General features: G+C 46.0%; 1 protein-coding gene across 1 annotated transcript in view; it reads right to left on the reverse strand.

The window, feature by feature from the left end:
* LOC138246808 (uncharacterized) overlaps positions 1–18,925 on the reverse strand; it is a 176,890-nt gene that overhangs the window by 48,366 nt on the left and 109,599 nt on the right. Inside the window, 2 exon segments of the mRNA XM_069201570.1 lie at positions 4,248–4,404; positions 7,846–7,927. Coding sequence (XP_069057671.1) covers positions 4,248–4,404; positions 7,846–7,927 — 239 coding nt within the window.

The raw sequence follows: 18,925 nt of genomic DNA on the forward strand, positions 1-18,925 counted from the left end.
GGGGCCGTGACTGTTTAGAATATTAAGAATTAATTAAGAATATTTGTAAAGCAATCATGAATGCAAAAGCAAACTTTCGAAATTTTAAAACACTCTGTGAAATTGAAGGGAATAGAAATATAAAAATCAAGGTGGTTTCCTTAGCTTTACTTGTGGGAGCAGTGCAAAGCAAGTACAGCAAACCGAATCCAGCATGGACAATTGGTGCCTTCTGTTGGACAACTAGGAGCCTCATTACAAGTTTGGCAGTCATGAGACTGCCAAACTCGCGTTGACGGTCGGACCGCTGTGGGTTTGGCCATCCGACTGCCAAATTTCACCTTTGGCAGTCAGACCGCCAAAGGACCACCATCCCCGCCGAGTAAATTGTTCCTGACGGCATGATAGCGGTCCGGCTTGCAACCAGTTGTGGCAGCACTAAACTCAGTGCCGCCTGGCTGATTACAACCCCTCTTTCCACCAGCCTTTTTAAGGGGGTCCCCCTGCACTCATGCCCATGGCATGAGCAGGGCAGTGACCGCACTGTCCAGCACCATCGGAATGCAGACAGTGCGCCTTTCAAGAGTGCTGGAGTGTAAGGGAGGCAAAGCCAATATCCTAAAACGGTTCCCACCGGTCAGCCCGGCGGGAACATATTTTACAATGTTGTAGTATGCTCGGGGTGGGAATGTCGTCGCTAACATATAGTCCACATATTACTTTATCATTTAGAAAAACGATGAAAAATTGAAAAGCTCTAACCTTTTCATTAAAATGAGAATTTTGATAAATACAACATTCGTAAATTATGTATTTGTTGGATCTTGACTTGTCTCTGTATTTTTGTATATTGTTTTGAGGTTCCGATTGTTGAATTTGCTTTGGCAGGCATCCCAGTCTTCTGGTACCATTGTAATGAAATTTAATGGGGGTCCACAGAAGTACAAAGGTAAAAAAAAAACGCAGTGCTAAAAAGAGCCTCTTCAAAAGTGTGTTCTGTGGCTGAGCTTTAGAAAAATTCTTGGAAGCCTGGAATAACGGTGTAGTGATGTATATCACATTGCACTCATTACCCTCTACTTACAGACTAGAATGTCAATGCAATTCTCCTTTAACTTGTACAGTTGAGTTGCGATGTCACCCTCTTTTCCGGTGCCAAACATTATGAAAGGCCGGTCACTGAGCAGGATTGCTGCTTTTGTTTCAATAGTGAGAGCAAATAACTTTTGAATGAAGCTGCCTGAAGATTTCATCAATAGCTGCAAAGCACACTTTTATTGCTCTGTGTTGCCAGCATTCCTGTTATAGCAGAATTCTACTTGCCTGTTACCACACATTCTGAACCACAGCCACTTTTGATTGTGACATATTAAACTGTTTAACATATATTTTGCAACCAATTATACCTGCATATAAGCATGTATTTTGCAGCAAATTACAACTGCATATGAGCATGTTTACTGCACATTTCAGACAACATCTTTATTTATGCATCTGCAAATCTCTCATTTATAAGAAAGAGACCTAGGATTTAAAAGAAAGTTGCAAAAGGGTGAAGCTGTGACCATGCAGTATAAGCAAGAATATATCACCAAGTTGCTTCATTTTTTAGTAAAAATCTGTAAATCTTGCCCTGTAGACCGTTCTCCTTAGCCTTCGACTTTACTACTTCTAGGACTGACACCAATAAACCTACCCTTTCCCAATTTGCTGTCCTCCCTGTGGGGACAGGGATTCTTATTCTCTTCTCTATAAAGTGTGGGTTCCCCTAAAATTCTTGCCTCGCTCACATTCTACATTCAGCATGCCCCTGTCCTTGGCCATGTTTTGGCTGGCCTCTGTGTTTTTCTATCCCTGAGTACTCAGTCTCAAAGAGCTGGTAATAAACCTTGATAATCCCAATTCTAAAGAAATCCTCCACTGACCCTTCTATCATCAGAAGTTTTTGTCTCATCCCTCATCTGTCTTCCAGCTAATATGGTAAAAAAAAGAAAATCAATCAACACTCAACGTTTTCTTTCTTGAGTCCAATCACATCCTTGGCTCCTTCCAGTCAGGCTTCTACCCTCTCCATAGAATAGAACTGGGCCTGCTTTTCCATCCACCTTGGATAACCTTGGCTTCCTGGTGGACACAAGTGGCTCTTTGCCCTTCGTCTTATACTACCTTCCTGTAAAATTCAACCTGTTTACACACATCACCATGCTATGATATCTTCACCAGATTAGAAAAGGAGGCAGTGTTCTCTCTTGAATCACTTATAATTTCTCTGACTGCCAATGAGCCTTTAACTTACCTCCTTTTCATTCAGATTTCCTAGAGGTGCCCAATGGGGCGCCTCAAGCTTCTTTCCTCAGCCCTACCATCTTCAACTTCTGTATTGTTTCCTGGGCTCTCTTTATTTTCACTTTTTGTCTTTCTTTCATGACCTAAGCAGACAATACTCAAATTCTGTTCTACATAAAAAAGCTTTTTTTTCCATCTTCAGAACTGTTTCATTGCTGCAGTTTCTTGAATAAACAACAACAAATCACTAGATACTAACACCAACAGACTCAGACACTAATCTTTGGACAGCAACTTCCCCATACTTCCATTGGTTGGTGGCCTTGTGAACTGCCTTCCCTTTCCAACTGCAGAGTCCAAATTTTGACTGTTGAGCTTTGTTATTGATCAGTTCCTCTCTACTCCCAAATTATAAGATTTTCCTCCACATGCTTCTGCCAATTATGTCTACAGGAAAACAAAAGTGTATCTTTTCTCCCTCCCTCCCTCAAACACTGGTCCAGGCCACAACACTTCTTGCTTCTCTTACTGAAATTTCAGCTTCTTAGAACTTCCATCTCCTTCTTCTCATTCAACACACTGCAAGCCATATCATTCTTAATCTTCCTAAACGTCGGCCCGTCTCATGACCAATGCCCTCTCTTCACTGGCTTACTTATCCTAGGACCATTGTTGTAATTTCTCTCTGATTCACCCATGACTTCCACCTCTTATTCAAAGAACACATTGTCAAGAAGACCAAACCACTCTAGTCTAACTCACTTTCCTGAAAAAATAGTATCCTTTCTTCCATGAAAAGAACTCAAAACAACCACGTAATCCGTAGTCCACTACTATCTTGCTGGATGCCACACCCTGCTCATCAGCATCTCAAAGACCACCTTCTCTCCTCTGAAATGCATGTTTCAAGCAGCAAGATGGCACAATTAAGTGCTGGAGCAGTATGACCACCTCAGTTTAATTCTAAATAATCTACAGTGTACCTCTGCAAACCTGGCATCACTACACGTCATTCTATGCCAAGACCAAATTTACCTAGTGCATGAACTAATATTATCTGTAGATTGACACTAAACAGAAGCTCCAACATCACCAGAAATGCTGAAATATAATGAAAAACAAGAAAACACAACTTCTGAGCCTATGCCCCCAGAATCTCAAACAACATCCACTCCGACATTAGAACTGTACTAACTCTACTACAATTCAAGAAGAAACTAAAATCTCAATACTTCAAGAAAACAACTTCAGGTAGGTTCACTTGTCACTGCTTCCACTTTTCCTCCTTGACCTTGCCCACTGTAGAGTGCACCATTACTAGCCAGTGAGGTTCATGCTTTAGAAATACAAAAACACACTTACATACACTCAATTCTCCTTGTTTTGCCACCATGCATTTCACAAACAAGGACGCAGGTAGCTTCAGTTCAAATTTAGGCAAGATTCTCCTTCTCGCTCTCTCCTTTCTACCTTGCTCTTTCTTTTGACCTTACCTAAAGTATGTTATTCTCAAATTGAGGGGTCATTGTTCACTTTTATAACGGCCCAACACTGGAACACTCTTCTTTTTCTACCCATCACTATCTGTCTAATGGATCTGTTTCCTTAAATGTCTGAAAACTCTACTTGCCTGCTCCTCTCTTTAATTGACCTGCATTGTGATTCTACAGCCCCCTTCCTTCATGTAAGCTACCATGCTGGTGACAGCTGTATTTAATAAATATCTTTCATCAATAACAATAATGCGAATCACCTAAGATCTCCTTGGCTTTGTAAAAGAACGTGGACATAAGCCACACTCCTCTTCAACTCTTCAATGACTTGCAAAACCCTCAGACTGTACATGAGGGGACGTCTTGTCTCGTACTTGACAGCGAAGTTAGAGTTATTCACTTCCACTTGGTGTGCTACAATGTCAAGGCCCAAGGAAAGGCAATGTTCCTGCAAGGGATTAAGACATCGCTTTGTGAAGCCTCCCATACCTTCAGTGTGTTGTTCAAGAGTTTTCCGGAACTGTTGAAGCAGCCGCTTTCCAGCTGATACTCCTTGAGATACTTGAGGGCTTGGTCGATGTACACCTTGTCAACATATACGTCGTCCCAGGCCTGACCAAAGGACTTCATGACAAAAGCAGTGAGCCTGAGGAGACAGAAAATGTGAGGGTGAGAATGATGGAGCATAGTAGCTGTAGAGAGTTGGAGGGACAGAAAGGAGAAGGAATGGAAAGTTGGAAAGGAAAAGTGTGAGAGATGACAAGGAACAGGAAGAAACTCCAGAGATTGGAAGAAGATGAGTAAATGATACAAAAGGCACAGGGTGATACCAGGTGGGAAAGGGAGGCTTGTAGATGTTGGGGACAGGGTTGCAAATAGACAGGCAAGTGAGAGAGAAACAGAGGTGAAGAGAAGAGAAAAAAAGGATGACAGAGATGGGCTATAAGTGGATGTGGAGGCAAGGGAATTGTGAATACAGGAAATGAGATACTAGGTGATGATGCGAGAAAAAAGAAGGAGGCAAAGAACTGAACTAAAATGACATGTTATACCACAGTGGTTCCTTAATATTGATTTTAGCAGAGATATCATGACATAATGAGCCTAATGAGTTACCTTGCTCCCATGTTCAGACGGATTGGTGTACACAAACCAACTGCCTGGGAAAGCTTGCAGTGTACTAGGGGATATATTTTGTCAGGTTGATACCTTCGACGAGCACTAAACCCAAGGTTTTAGAGAGTGGTACTAGAGTGATTGAGATGACATTCAGATCACAGGGTGCACTGTACTGTAAAACAGCTCATTGTTGTTTATTCAAATACACAGGGGTGATGGACAGTGCATCTAAGCCGGTCGCCCATCCCACAAGCCTCGCTATCTCGTATCCAAGTACTGGTTGCTGTCATGGTAAGCGAAGTAGAGTCCAGTATTCCTAGCATTCTGAAGGGGCAAACACTAATTCGACCACGTACTCAACAGGTATGGTCACAAATGTAAACTAAGCAACATTCTAGGCGTAACAGAAATGAAGTTACATAGGTCCTCATTACGACTTTGGCGGTCTTCCATATCCCGGGTACTGCCGGATTTCCACCACACTTTGGGTGGAAATCCAGCAGTAATCGTGCTGGCGGGTGGAGGCACTCTGGCATTTCCACCACCGGCCCCACCCCAGCAGTAGGACACCGCCCACCGTATTATGAGCAATAATATGACCTGCCGCTGTCCTGACGGCGGGGCGCTGCCGGTAGTGGAAGCGCCCCTTCCCGTTCTCTGCCAGACTACCTCCTCCCCAGACCAGGTAAGTTGATCACCTGACAGGGAAGGGGGTGGGGGGAGGGGAGGTGGTGTTGTGCGTGTATGTGTGAGTGTGTGGTGTCTGCATGTGTGTATGAATGTGTGAATGCGTGTTTGTATGCATGTATGAATGTTGAACTGAGTGTGTCTGCATGTAAGTGTGCATGCATGTGAGTATGCGTGTTTGGATGCGTGTATGAAGGTTGTGAATGTGTGTGACTATGCATGTTTGGATGCGTGTATGAAGGTTGTCGTGAATGCATGCATGGATGCATGCTTGAATGCGTGTATGAAGGTTGTTGGCAATGCATGTACGGATGGGTGCTTGAATGTGTGAATGAAGGTTGTTGTGAATGCTTGTATGTAAGTGTATGTGAATGGATGTATGCCTGTTGCGTGTGGGTGTCTGTGTGCATGTATACGGGGTGGGGCACCGTGGCTGAAGGAGGGGTGGGGGTGTTGTGGCTGAAGGGGGGAGGTGGGGTCTAGTGCTTGCTGGGAGGGGTGGGGAGCCATCTACCGGTGATAGGGGAGAAATTCCCTGTCACCTGTAGCCTTTCCACTATGGTTTTCATGGCGGTGCTACCGCCGCGGATAGCCTGCTCCTGATACCGCCAGCGGTCTTTTGTGGACCGTCAGGCGGTATGAGTGGAGATGTGGCAGGTTGGCAGTGGCCAACCCGCCATACTCATAATGTAGCGGTTTGCACCGCCAACCTGTTGGTGGTGGGACTGCCACAGAGGGCCATATTGTTTATCCGCCCCAGAAAAAACTGTGTTGACACCTTGTCCTACTATTAACCCGTCAACAGCCTCCCGTTTGCTTTTGGAGTGCTGGTGAACCTGCAAGGAGCCAGACTTTTACAGCTCTCTAAGTTATGTTCATGATGGTTTTATACTTTCTCATAACTAGGGTAGCAATGGAAGTGTTAGGAGCGCCATGTGAAAGTCAGAGATAGCAGTTGTAACCCCTGGTTGCGCGTAAAAAGGGGAACAAGGGGTTAGTGTTCTGGGATACCCTACTCATTGCTGTCTTATAAGCACGATATTGGCATCTTTGAGGAAAGGCCATATCACAAGGAGGGGGAGATGGCAGCAGAGGGCATTGTAATGGGGAGGAGGAAGTAAGGACACAATAATCAGGTACCGGAGTAATTCAAATACGTATAAGGTTTTTAAAATGTAATCATTACACCCTACATTTTCTCATGGATCAGGGGCAGACATGTAAGAAAACTGGGCGAGTTTCAATTACCCGATGAAGGAGGTGGTTTCTGTAATTGTGCCAAAAATGTGTCTTTCTTCCCTGTCACCCAGCTACCCCATTGTCAGGTACATCTTTTAAGAGCCTATTGAAAATTTACTTTTCTATCTAAATTTGATCAATGACGATAAGAGAAGGAACACATGTAAATAATACATGACTTAGGTGTAATAATCCTTCATCAAGTCACTAATTGTAATATCACATTTAGGTTCACGCCTCTTACCTTTCCTTGTTCCCCTGTCCTCCTCCGAATCCTAGAAGCTGTTTCATAGGTATGTGCCACCATCTAAGCTTCTGTGCTCATATGCAAAATATGCTGTACTTGCAAATTACTGATTTGTTCTTCTCTTCTTAATGTTATAGAACCAACCGACTGAATGCCACCTGTTTGAACTTCTCTACTTTTTAGCTTCTGTTAGCAGGTTTTTAAAGTTTCCATTCATTCACCCATCCTTTAATGTATGATTCCTTGCACTCTTATTCTTTCATCCATCCATGTTATTTACACATTCATCCATTTTCACTCTTTCATGCATTCATTGTCCACACTTTAATTTCTCATCATCCACCCATCTATTTCATACTAGCAGACCTAGCCGCATTCTCTTCTTTTATTTATGTCACTACACACATATTCTTCCACTTTTCTTTCCAGGTCCATGTGCTCATTCAACCATACATGTATTCAGCTATCCTAAAACAATCACTCACCTATTCAGTCATCCATTTTCCTAATTTAACTCATTCTTCCAGTAATTCAGATTCATATTCTCATTAATCTCATTGTTTTATCAATGCATTCATCTGCAGTTCCATTGATTTATTCAGTACCCATCCATCCATTCCTCTATCCATCCATCCATCCATCCATTCATCCAATACAAAATGTGATTGAAATACAATTGCCACAACATATCCTGACCATTTTTTAACAAAATTGCACACACAGCTGAAATGTGGCACACTCCATAAACTTTCCTGGCTCACTTTTAGAGGCAGCGATACAGGGCCACAGACACACCAGGTGTTCCCTTCCTGATCGCTTTTGCCAAAGGCGCTGTAAGACCCATCATCATGCTTGTAGTTCAGCTGCCGCTGGTACCCTGCAGAAAAAGAAATGAAGTGAGAGGCTATATTTCTCATTTTCAGTTCCAGACGAACATTTTTTCTGTTGCCTGAAAGTAGCATCATATCCCTAATCGCTGAAAAGGAAGGGTCTCAAAGTTATTTGAGGGAATATGCAAACAAATTAAAAAGGCAAAATGCTGTGAAGCAGGGGCATTCAACATTTGTTACCAAAACAGACTTCATAGGATTTAGTGGGCTCAATTCCCAAAGCTATTTGCATCTATGGGCCCGAACAACAGGTGCAAATTGCCTGACTCGAAAGCATAATGCAATGTGCAGTCCCCCAAAGCACAACCTCTTTACAATCTTTCTGACTGTCTGACTTTCCTTTCACTGCTCATATTTAGGGAACTGTTTTTTCATTTTCTTTCAGCGCTCTATGAGAGTGCATGTCTTTTTTGGGATCTCTCCATCACGTGCTGCTTCCTCCTTGCCAAATCCCACAAGCTCTGTCCCAGAGTGCTTCATATTGCACCCTCTTCTGTTTTGCTCTCCCCTTTATTTCCTGCTTTTTCTTTTACCTGCTCTCTGAATCCCATTGTATTGCTCCCTCCTTTGCCGGTAGTGTCCATTGCTTCCTCGTCTTTTGCTTTTTAATATTGTGCTTTTAATTATTATGCCCCATCTGGTGCACCCCTCATCTGATATCAGTTGCTTCCCTCCCACCTCCATGCTCCCTTACCTGGAACTTTAAAGTTAGCTGTTTAGTGAGTCAAGAACTACCATTAAAAAATACAAAAAAACACTGACATGTGGCAGTTAGTTGAGTTAATTAGCTATAAGCGCACCCCCATCAAGCACTGATTATGACTTCACATATTACCTTGGGGACAGCGGTACTCATTAGTAATTTAAGCAATACTGGTCTCTAAATCTGAGTGATGCCATCAATGATGCCATTTAACACGTAAAGAGTCATGCAAAAACGTATGCACAGGTAATTCACCTCCTACGCACGATGGATGATACTTCAACAAGGAGGGTGACTTGAAAAATGTGGGAGCACCCACAAATGTAAGAGTTTTTGGGTAGTCATAAACTTCTCTGTGACCCATCACTGCCCAGAAAACAGTCAGAAATGTACTCCTATTTAGGGCAAGAGTAAATTAATTCCCATTTCGTGTAATGGAAAAGAACACACCCAAAATTGATAAGGATGTAAGGCAAAGAGTTTCTTCATAAGAAAAGGTGTGATTTCACCAATGCAGAATCAGTTTTGTAAGCACAACTGTACAGCATATAGATTGCGCAAGAGCAATCACCTCCGCTTGGAAGTAATTAGGAATTTAGAAAACTCTTCCAAGAGCACTCCAAGAAACCTATGTCTGTTGCAAGTTCCCATGGGTAGTCTAGAAAAAATATTCAAGTTTCTGTAATTCAAAAGTCTTCACCCATGCAGACATGCATTTTTTGTGAACTAAGCCCATTTGTATGCAGATTTGTAGAAAGTCAGGCTTTTTGATGGTTGTCCCCCCCACTTTTTTCCCCCATTTGAACTGATAGATGGTGGTTTTTGACTTTGACAGTGTACTGAAACCTACTAACCAGGCTCCAGTGCCAGTGTTCTTTCCCCTAAAAACAAAATACCCAATTGGCAAAGCACTTTAGCACCCCTGTAGGTCCTAAGAAATGGTGTAGGAAAGTGCCACTGTTTGACATGGTCACCCCCACATTTTGCCTGGGAATTTGTGCAATTTTGACAGAAAGTGCACTGGGCTCCTGCTAACCAGGTCCCCAGTGCCAGATTTCTTTCCCTAAAACTTTGCAATTGTTCCCCAATTGGCAATAGCTTTAGAACCTCTGTAAGTCCCTAGTAAAAGGTACCCCTGGTACCCGGCCATGGGTACTAAAGAGGATCCCTAAAGGCTGCAGCATGTATTGTGCCACACTCAGGCACCCCTCAGCACACACCTGCCAACTGCCATCGCAGGCTGCGTGACATGGTGCATGACAAGTGAGAAGACAACATGGCCCACCTCCTGTGTGCCATGCCTACAAACACTGTATGCAGCATTGGGAAGTCACCCATACAGCAGGTCTTAAAGCCCTAAAGCAGAGTACACTATACTACATTGTGGACATATCTGCATGAGCAGATATGCCCCTGTGATGTCTAAGACGAGTTCCCCAGCTACATGATAACTTCACTGACACCGAAGATGTTTGATATCTTGTATTAACAAGCCCACACTGATTCCGGTGATGGATTCATTAATGCATGCCCTAAAGGGCACCTTAGGGTGCCTCCTGAAAACCTACCAATTACTAGTCTACTGGCTGACTGGTCTTGACCAGCCTGCCACCACAGACGAGTTTCTGACCCCCTGGAGGTCATAGCCCATGCCTCTGAGGTCAGGCACAAAGCCTGCTATGGACGGAGGTGTTACAACCTCCTCCAAGCAGGGAGACTTGTTATCAGCATATCAAGGGAGGAGGATTCAAAGGCCGCTGCTGCCTTTGTTATGCAACCTCCAGATCCCTCAGTCAGTGGAGATGCCACTCCTCCTTCTACGGGCACATATGCCACCAGGCCAAGAAGGAACATTTCGGATCAGTAGGTGTGTTCCCCATCTGTCTAGTTCCACCACATAGGTGGACCACCTGATGTGAACACAACACTAAGAATTCCACCATTGGTTCTTAGTGGACGTAGGCTCGCTGGATCACGGATATGCCCACTCTCCACAGAAAGTGGTCATATAAAGGGTGTAGACACTCTAAAGGTAACCATCCCATTAGCTACTACCTGTAACATCCCTGGATTCAGTATTTAAGTGGCAGCCCTGATGCCAGGAAATCAGATTTGATGAGTCCAGAAGACAAGGAAAAAGAAGAGCTGTGAAAAAGTGAGAAAAGAAGACTTGCTGTGGACCTTTGGCACCAAACTCTCTTGCCTGCACCAGTCTCAATGATCGTGACAAAGTGACTTGTCCTGCAGCTGAGCACGTGCCATGAATCCCAGTAGACTGCCAGTTCTTTGCAAATTACCAGCAAACTCCCTTGGTGCAGAGGAGCTACTCCCCTGCAGTTTGCAGGCAACAAAACAGCATAGTTGGGTACAATGTCTTGCAGCTCACTGGCCAGCCTTACGCGCAAGCACCCAGGAAGAGGCACCTGTGCCCCAGAAGGTCAGACCGGCCGACTAACCAAGTGTAAAGACACCAGGATCATCCATAGTAGCACACCATCAGTACTCTGGGTACTGGACGCCCTGCACCAAGCCAAGACTGTGAGAGTACAATTGGGACTCCCACTGCACCGAGCAGCCATCGAGGGATGTCAGCACCAGAGAGATCCACTTCCTGAGCAGTCCTGCCATCCTGCTTTTGCACCCTCAAACCAACGAGACTGACAACCTGGAGGTCTTTGACGCACCCAGCCCAGCCAACCTATCTATCTATGCTGCACCCGAGCACCCCAGCCCGGGTATCAGAGAACCAACTGTGCCTTTGTGTCTCAAGGACCATACGACCCATGCCTCACATTCTGAGCTCCCGGACATGTCCACAAGTCCCCCTCCGCAGCCAGCTTCTAGGTGGTCCTCCTTCTCTCCACCGGCATAGCATGCACCTCTGCACCCAGCCACCTCAGGGAAGGTAACGAGTAACTGCTCGTGGTACTTTGTACCTTGGCTCCCTCCGACCCCAAGTCCTGAAGGAGACCATCAGAAACTAACTGTAAATAACTGTATACAACATATGCCTTTTTCCCTATAGGAAAGCATTACTGCATAAAGACACACTTAAGCAAACATTTACTTACTTGGAAAAATCGATATTTTAAAAAGTACTTACTTTTTAACGAAGTTCTTGGTATCAAAATTTACATAAAAATATGTTCCATTTCTCTAAATTGGTCTCAGATTTATTCATTGAGTGTTTATCTCATGTATTGCCTCTGCGAGTACAGCAAATGCTCAGCACTACCCTCTGACAAGCCTTAACTACTCATCTGCACTTCCACAAAACAGAGCATTTAGGGGGTTATTACAACTTTGGAGGAGGTGTTAATCGATCCCAAAAGTGACGGTAAAGTGACGGATATACCACCAGCCGTATTACAAGTCCATTATATCCTATGGAACTCGTAATACGGCTGGTGGTATATCCGTAACTTTACCGTCACTTTTGGGACGGATTAACACCTCCTCCAAAGTTGTAATAACCCCCTTAGTGTTGTCAATTGTGCCTCTGTAAACCAGTTGGGGTCAGCTTCCTGCAAATGGTACCCCTGGTACTAGGGCATGGGTACTAAAGAGAGTCCCTAAGGGATGCAGCATGTATTATGCCACCCTGAGGGACCTCCATACAAATTCCATGCAGAGTGCCATAGCAGACTGTGGCGGTCATTCCAACTGCGGCGGGCGGCGGTAGCCGCCCGCCATGCGGTAACCGCCATTTGGCCGCTCAGCGGTTAAAAGACCGCTGGGGCCATTTCAACTTTCCCGCTGGGCCGGCGGGCGCTAGCCAAGTTAGCGCCCGCCGGCCCAGCGGGAAAGAGCCTGCAACACTGAAGCCGGCTCCGAATGGAGCTAGCGGTGTTGCAGGTGTGCGACGGGTGCAGTTGCACCCGTCGCGCTTTTCACTGTCTGCTATGCAGACAGTGAAAAGCATGCTTGGGCCCTGTTAGGTGGCCCCTGCACTGCCCATGCCAGTGGCATGGGCAGTGCAGGGGCCGCCAGGGGCCCCAGGACACCCGTTCCCGCCAGCCTGTTCCTGGCAGTGAAAACCGCCAGAAACAGGCTGGCGGGAAGGGGGTCAGAATCCCCAGAGGATTTGGCCAACCGGGGGAATTCTGGCCGGAAACCGCCTGTTGACGGTGCTTCCGTCATTCGCGGCCCTGGCGGTCTTTGACCGCCAGGGTCAGAATGACCCCCTGTGTGTCATAGTTCAAGCCATGAGTGAAAACACACCATGGCAAACTTATTGTGTGCAATGCCAAAGTCACTACATATAATATATGTACATGACCTCTACAATAGGCCTTAAAGCACAAATGGCAGAGTGCAATATATTCAATGTAAGGACATATCTGCATGAGCAGATATGCCCCTGTGATGTCTAGTTCTATTACTAGATATTGCAAGTGAACAGGGAAGCCATCTTATGGTATGTACTGGGCACTGGTCATTACGAGTTACTCATCTACATAATGGCTTCTCGGAAAAGTATGTTGTTTGGTATCAAACACCTTGTCTTAACAAGTCTACACTGATGCCAGTCTTGGATTCATTATGGCATGCACCCAAAGGGTATCTTAGAGGTGGCCCCTGAAAAACTACTAGCCCTCTAGTGTGCTGGCTGACTGGTATCGACCAGCCAGCCACTACAGATGAGTTTCTGACACCCTGGAGGCGAGAGCCTGCATTCTCAGAGGTCAGAAACAATGTCTGCTCTGGAGGAAGGTGTTATCAACGCCTCCAGCAGGATGGCCAACAAATCAGCATATCTGAGCTGGAAGCTTCAAAGCCTCTGCTACCCTTTGACATGCAACTCTGGCTTCCCCCAGACCTGGGAAATGTCGCTCCCTGCCCAGAAGCTTGTTTGGCACCAGGACAGGCGGGAAATTAACAATGCAAGTAGGCGTGTTGCACTACCAGGCTAGTCATAACCTTAAAGTGGGTTGCATGATCTGCCCCATAAAGGAAGGTGTCCGCCATCCTCTTTTTGGTGGAATTAGGAATTATGGGACAGGGTTATGCCCACTCTACACAGGAAGTGGTCATATACGGTGTGTGATCACCCCAGGGGTGAGAAGCCCATTGGCTTACACTCACCTAAATGCCCGTAAAGTACAAATTACTCACCTTCTGTAACAAAATATCTGGTAGAGGTATATTCTAGTTGCAGATTCCTTACCTTAGAATTTTCCCCCAGGTGTCAGACTGGATCCGTAGATTTTTCTTCGAGCAATACCCTTGCGCATCGGTAGGTGGCGTTGGTCAACTCCGCAGGCATCGTAGGCATCGTGGGCACCGTGATGACGTCGGAAGTAGTACATAGACGCCGCCCTCACGCAGTGATGTCAGTTCTTTTGGCACCAAACCCTGCCTACCAGCCGCTGTCCTGACAATCACCCGGACCCGACTCATCCTATTGCTGTGAATCTCCCAAAAACCTTTCAGGGTTGTCAGTACTTCGTAAAGCAGCCAGCATCTCCTTGGAGTGGAGGAGACATCCCTGAAATCTGCAGGCACCAACCGCGATATCCAGTCCACCAATCTGCTGACCAGCGTGCCCATTGGTGCACCAGTAACCCAGAAGGAGGTCATCGTCGTCCCGGAGGACAGACCCATCTCCCCACAAAGTTTGGAGACACCAAGTCGACCAGGAGATGCCCTCCACCAATGCCCAGGGTACCAGAGCAGTTGGAAAAACCAAGGCTTGTTTGTGCCTGAGCCAGATACCACAGCCACAAAACAACAAACTGCACCCAGGGGATGAAAGAATTTATGAAGCTGCCCTCAAGAGGGGCCAGACCATCTGTTTTTCCTCCCTCTCTGCAGGCCTAACCAAGCACTGTGAGCACTCTTGATGCAGGGGACCAGCCAACCAAAACCCTCTGCACCCAAGCGCCTTGGCCCGGGTCCAGCAGTATCGACTGTGCCCACTTGCTTCCAGGACCCTCAGGAACTGAGCCCCAGGTTGGGAGCTCCCGGACTTGTCCTCCTCTTCAGCCTGTTTGCAGAAGCCCCATACTTTTGCCAATCGTGCAGTGTGCGAGGCACCCGACCCATCCAGCACCTCTGCGCCCAGACTCCCCAGGGCAGGTAAAACTGAACTGCTGGTATTTTTCGTGCCCTTGCCCCCTAGCATCCTATTGTAGTGAATCCTAGTTTGTTTTAGCGGAATAACAGGAGTTAGCTTAGCCGTAGGCTTGTAAACTCGTGCCCCCGTCACCCAGTGACTTTTAGCCTACTTAGCTTGCTCTGTCTTAGTCCATTTAATTATTTATTTCCGTTAAGATGGCGGCCTTGTTTATAGTTAGGCCACTTGATATGCCAATTCTGACCGCGGCGGAAAAGGCGCGGTCAGAAAAGGGAAACCGGTGGTTTCCCGCCGGTTTTCCCCTGGCCTCAAGAATCCTCCATGGCGGCGCTGCAGGCAGCGCCGCCATGGGGATTCCAACCCCCTTCCCGCCAGCCTGGTTCTGGCGGTTTTGACCGCCAGAACCAGGCTGGCGGGAACGGGTGTCGTGGGGCCCCTGGGGGCCCCTGCAGTGCCCATGCCAATGGCATGGGCACTGCAGGGGCCCCCTAACAGGGCCCCACATTGACTTTCAGTGTCCTTCAGTGTCTGCACTAAAGCAACTCCGCCGGCTCCATTCAGAGCCGGCTTCATCGTTGCTGTGGCTTTCCCGCTGGGCGGGCGGGCGACCTTCTGGCGGTCGCCCGCCCAGCGGGAAAGACATAATTCCCGCCGCGGTCTTTTGACCGCGGTACGGTCATCTGGCGGTTCCCGCCAGGCGGGCGGCTGCCGCCGCCCGCGGGGGTCGGAATGACCCCTTTAGTCACCTACAAACGAAAGTACTGTCATCCTGAGACCAGCAGTCTTGCTCAGAGCAAGAGTCCAAACAACGACATGGCGCCGAACGATGGTGTTTAGGCACTAATTTACGGATACCCTGAGTATCACTGTCTCACAGACACAGTTACCCACAGTACCATTATACGGAGACGTCCGTGGTCTTTGGGAGAATCCTCCTCAGCCGAACAGGTAACACCTAATTAGGCTGTAGGTTGTTCGAGCTCGAACTCACAAAAGGAAAAACTTCCCCTATTTTGGTGTTCCGTTTCTCTAAACAACTATGGCTAATACCATAGACATTCCTGCAAATGCTAGACATGCACTTACACAACATTTATTAGCGCATGGCCTTACTTAAGAGGGCGGGAGGTTACTCTGATTATAGAAGCAACTGAAGCTTACCAAACAGAAACATTTTACTGTTGGGTTGCCTTTCCTGAGGCTGACCAACGAACGCACACATTTCACACTTACGACACTGTGGACGTACCAGTAAGATACGAAGCATACCATTATCATGAGATATCGCTCACATATCAAGAGCATCAGAACTGGTTTGAAGGCGCCCTACCACATGTACTACGACGGGTAAGGCTAGGTCCTTTAAGTAATGAAGGACCTACATGGCCCATGTTTGCCACATATACACCTCACCCAGGCATACAGACTATGCCGATTGTAGATTTGAGAATATTATATAATAAATTAGTGGCATTATATAGACGATTGGTTCAGTTCGTAATGCGAACATTGAACACTACATCAGCGCGTCCAGCACCACCAGTAGCTGGTGGATATCAATTGGCTACTGGGATTAATCCACAAACAGTGCGTACTATAATGGGTAAAGTGCCCACAGAACGAGAAAAAATACCGTTCTGGATTGCTCAGAAAACAAATCAGCTGGAAGCTGTGTTCCTCCATACGGGGCCTTAGGAGAAACATAGGTTGCTCACTATGTGCTTGCCATTCAGGATGGTTCCCTCGGTGGATAAATGTGCCACTTGGGGTACAGTCTTCGCTGCCGTTTACACTACCATACATGGTACCCCTACACTTGCCAATTTACCGGAAGTGTTCAAACAAATACAAAATGAGCACGGGGCTGCACCGGCCCTGGATCTGGGGATGAAATTGATGCGTAACTTTGACGCCGTCTCCTCAATAATACTAAGTAATATTAAAGGGGAAGCAGTGGCACTGGCAATACGCCAGCGTCTCCGGGAAACTCCAAATGTGGAACGAGAGAGACAGCTACAGAAAATAATATCCGATACCTATACTAGTATAGGACGGGATGGGTTGGGAGCCAAACCTAAAAAATTGGACATACCAAGTACCGCCCATAAGGAAAGTACGAAGCAAGCACAAGAGGGTTCTAAAAAGCTCTGGGACAAACAAAAAGATTTCAAAGACAGGAGAAATAAAAGAGCTGATTCTCCACATCCGGAGTACTCCGAACAGAGGTATAATCTCAGGAATAGGGATAACATTAGAACTCCAGACAGATATACTGATTCACGTCCCTCTCGTTCCTTTCAGGACGCACCGGATAAACGTAGCGAGAGAGGGGGCCGTCAAGATCGACGTCCGAAATACGTGAAAGAAAAGAAGGACTTGCCGCAGTCTACCATTAAAAAAGAAGAAAAGACTCTTCAACAAAAGCCACAATTTAAAAAGAAGAAAGTGGCAGCACTGACCGTTAAAAATGCCAGTAGTATTGAGAACACTATTGAGGAACAAGAGGTGGGCAGTGACTCTGTTGGACAGCGCGGCAGAGGTCAAGATTGGCCCCAGAGTCTGAAAGATCATCTGGATGCGACAGCAACTAGCGATTACATCGCGGTTGAGACGGCGGATGGCCGCGTTCTCCCACCCGATCGGGTTTATGATTTAACAATTCAGATAGAGGGAGACGTGGAACGCATTATTAATGTAATATTCTGGGATGAACTTACTAGTGATATCCTGTTGGCCGAGAGAGACTGGCCACCTGAACATGTCCGCAAGCTCCCACATGGGGAAGATGTCATTTTGCCTTCTTTCTCCGATCTTGTTCTGAGGCAGACAAAAAAGCCTATGCTGCTGAATGGGCTTTAGCGCAGGCACCTGCATTATACTGTAATCATGTAGGTTGGGACAAGGACTCTCCTTGTCATGTTATTCCCGTTCGGTCTACACCACACCCGCAGCCGCAATACCCTGTTAAACATGAAGCAAAAGCTCCAGTGACGGAGATACTGTCACAACTTGAATACCAGGGAGTAATTGAGCCCTGTACATCGGCAATGAATAATCCGCTATTTCCCGTTGTGAAACCTGATCATTCATATAGAATAGTGGTTGATTATAGACACTTAAATAGCCATACTCGCACATTTGCTATACAAAACTCACATAGCACAGCACTGATAAACAATAGAGTGCGTAAAAAATATAAAACTACATTGGATATATCTAATGGGTTTTTCTGCCAGAATTTAGCACATGAAAGTAGGGACCTAAGTGCGTTTTCATTTGGCTCTCAGAAACGCTTTTGTCGTTTACCTCAAGGCTATAAAAAAAGCCCAGGACTGTTTTCGGCCCGTGTGACATCAATCTTGCACGAGCTTGATTCTGATGCATTGTCCTATGTGGATGACATCTATCTCACGGACGACACCCTCGACATTCATCTTGCAAGGGTCGATCGGATTATTTTGGGATTTGCAGCCTTTGGCTATAAATTTAATTTTAAGAAAAGCAAGATAGCATATCTTAGTGTGTTGTTCCTAGGATATGAACTATGAAACGAGGGAAAGAGCCTGGCCCCGCACTTCTTAGAAAAGTGTGCTCAGCTACAGCCTCCTAACACGCTTAAGAAATTACAGTCATTACTGGGTTTCTTCAATTTTGGCAGAACATACATTCCAGATTATGCTGAACGCATCAAACCACTTTATGACTTAATTCAGTCCGATTTTTCTAGCAGGCGATGGACGATTGAACACACACACATCCTTAGGGACCTACAACGGGACATGCTGGAAGCTACACATTTATACACACGTGACAATAAAACTAATTTGGTCATCAGGATAATAGCTGGTGCCCGTGGATTTACCTATGTCACCTTTAATGAGGGTGACACAGTGCCCATCGCATACAAATCACATTTGTACTCCAATGCTGAGAAACATTTTGCTCCTACTGAAAAAATTCTGACAGCAGTTCAGATGGCCGTCATAAAGGAGAGGCCACTTGCCCAAGGGAAGCGCATTATTGTTGTCTTCCCGGTGCCGGCCTTAGAGGCTGTCACTAAAGCGAGCGTTCCAAATGCTAAGGCATTACATCCACGCTGGATTCAATGGGCAACGTCTCTGACCGCCACTAATCTTGATTATGTGTTTGACCCAAGACTTCAGACACAAGAATTTCTCCAGTATAAACAGGAGTACCCCCCTCCTC

This window comes from Pleurodeles waltl, chromosome 7 (assembly GCF_031143425.1).
Source record: "Pleurodeles waltl isolate 20211129_DDA chromosome 7, aPleWal1.hap1.20221129, whole genome shotgun sequence".
NCBI lineage: Eukaryota > Metazoa > Chordata > Amphibia > Caudata > Salamandridae > Pleurodeles > Pleurodeles waltl.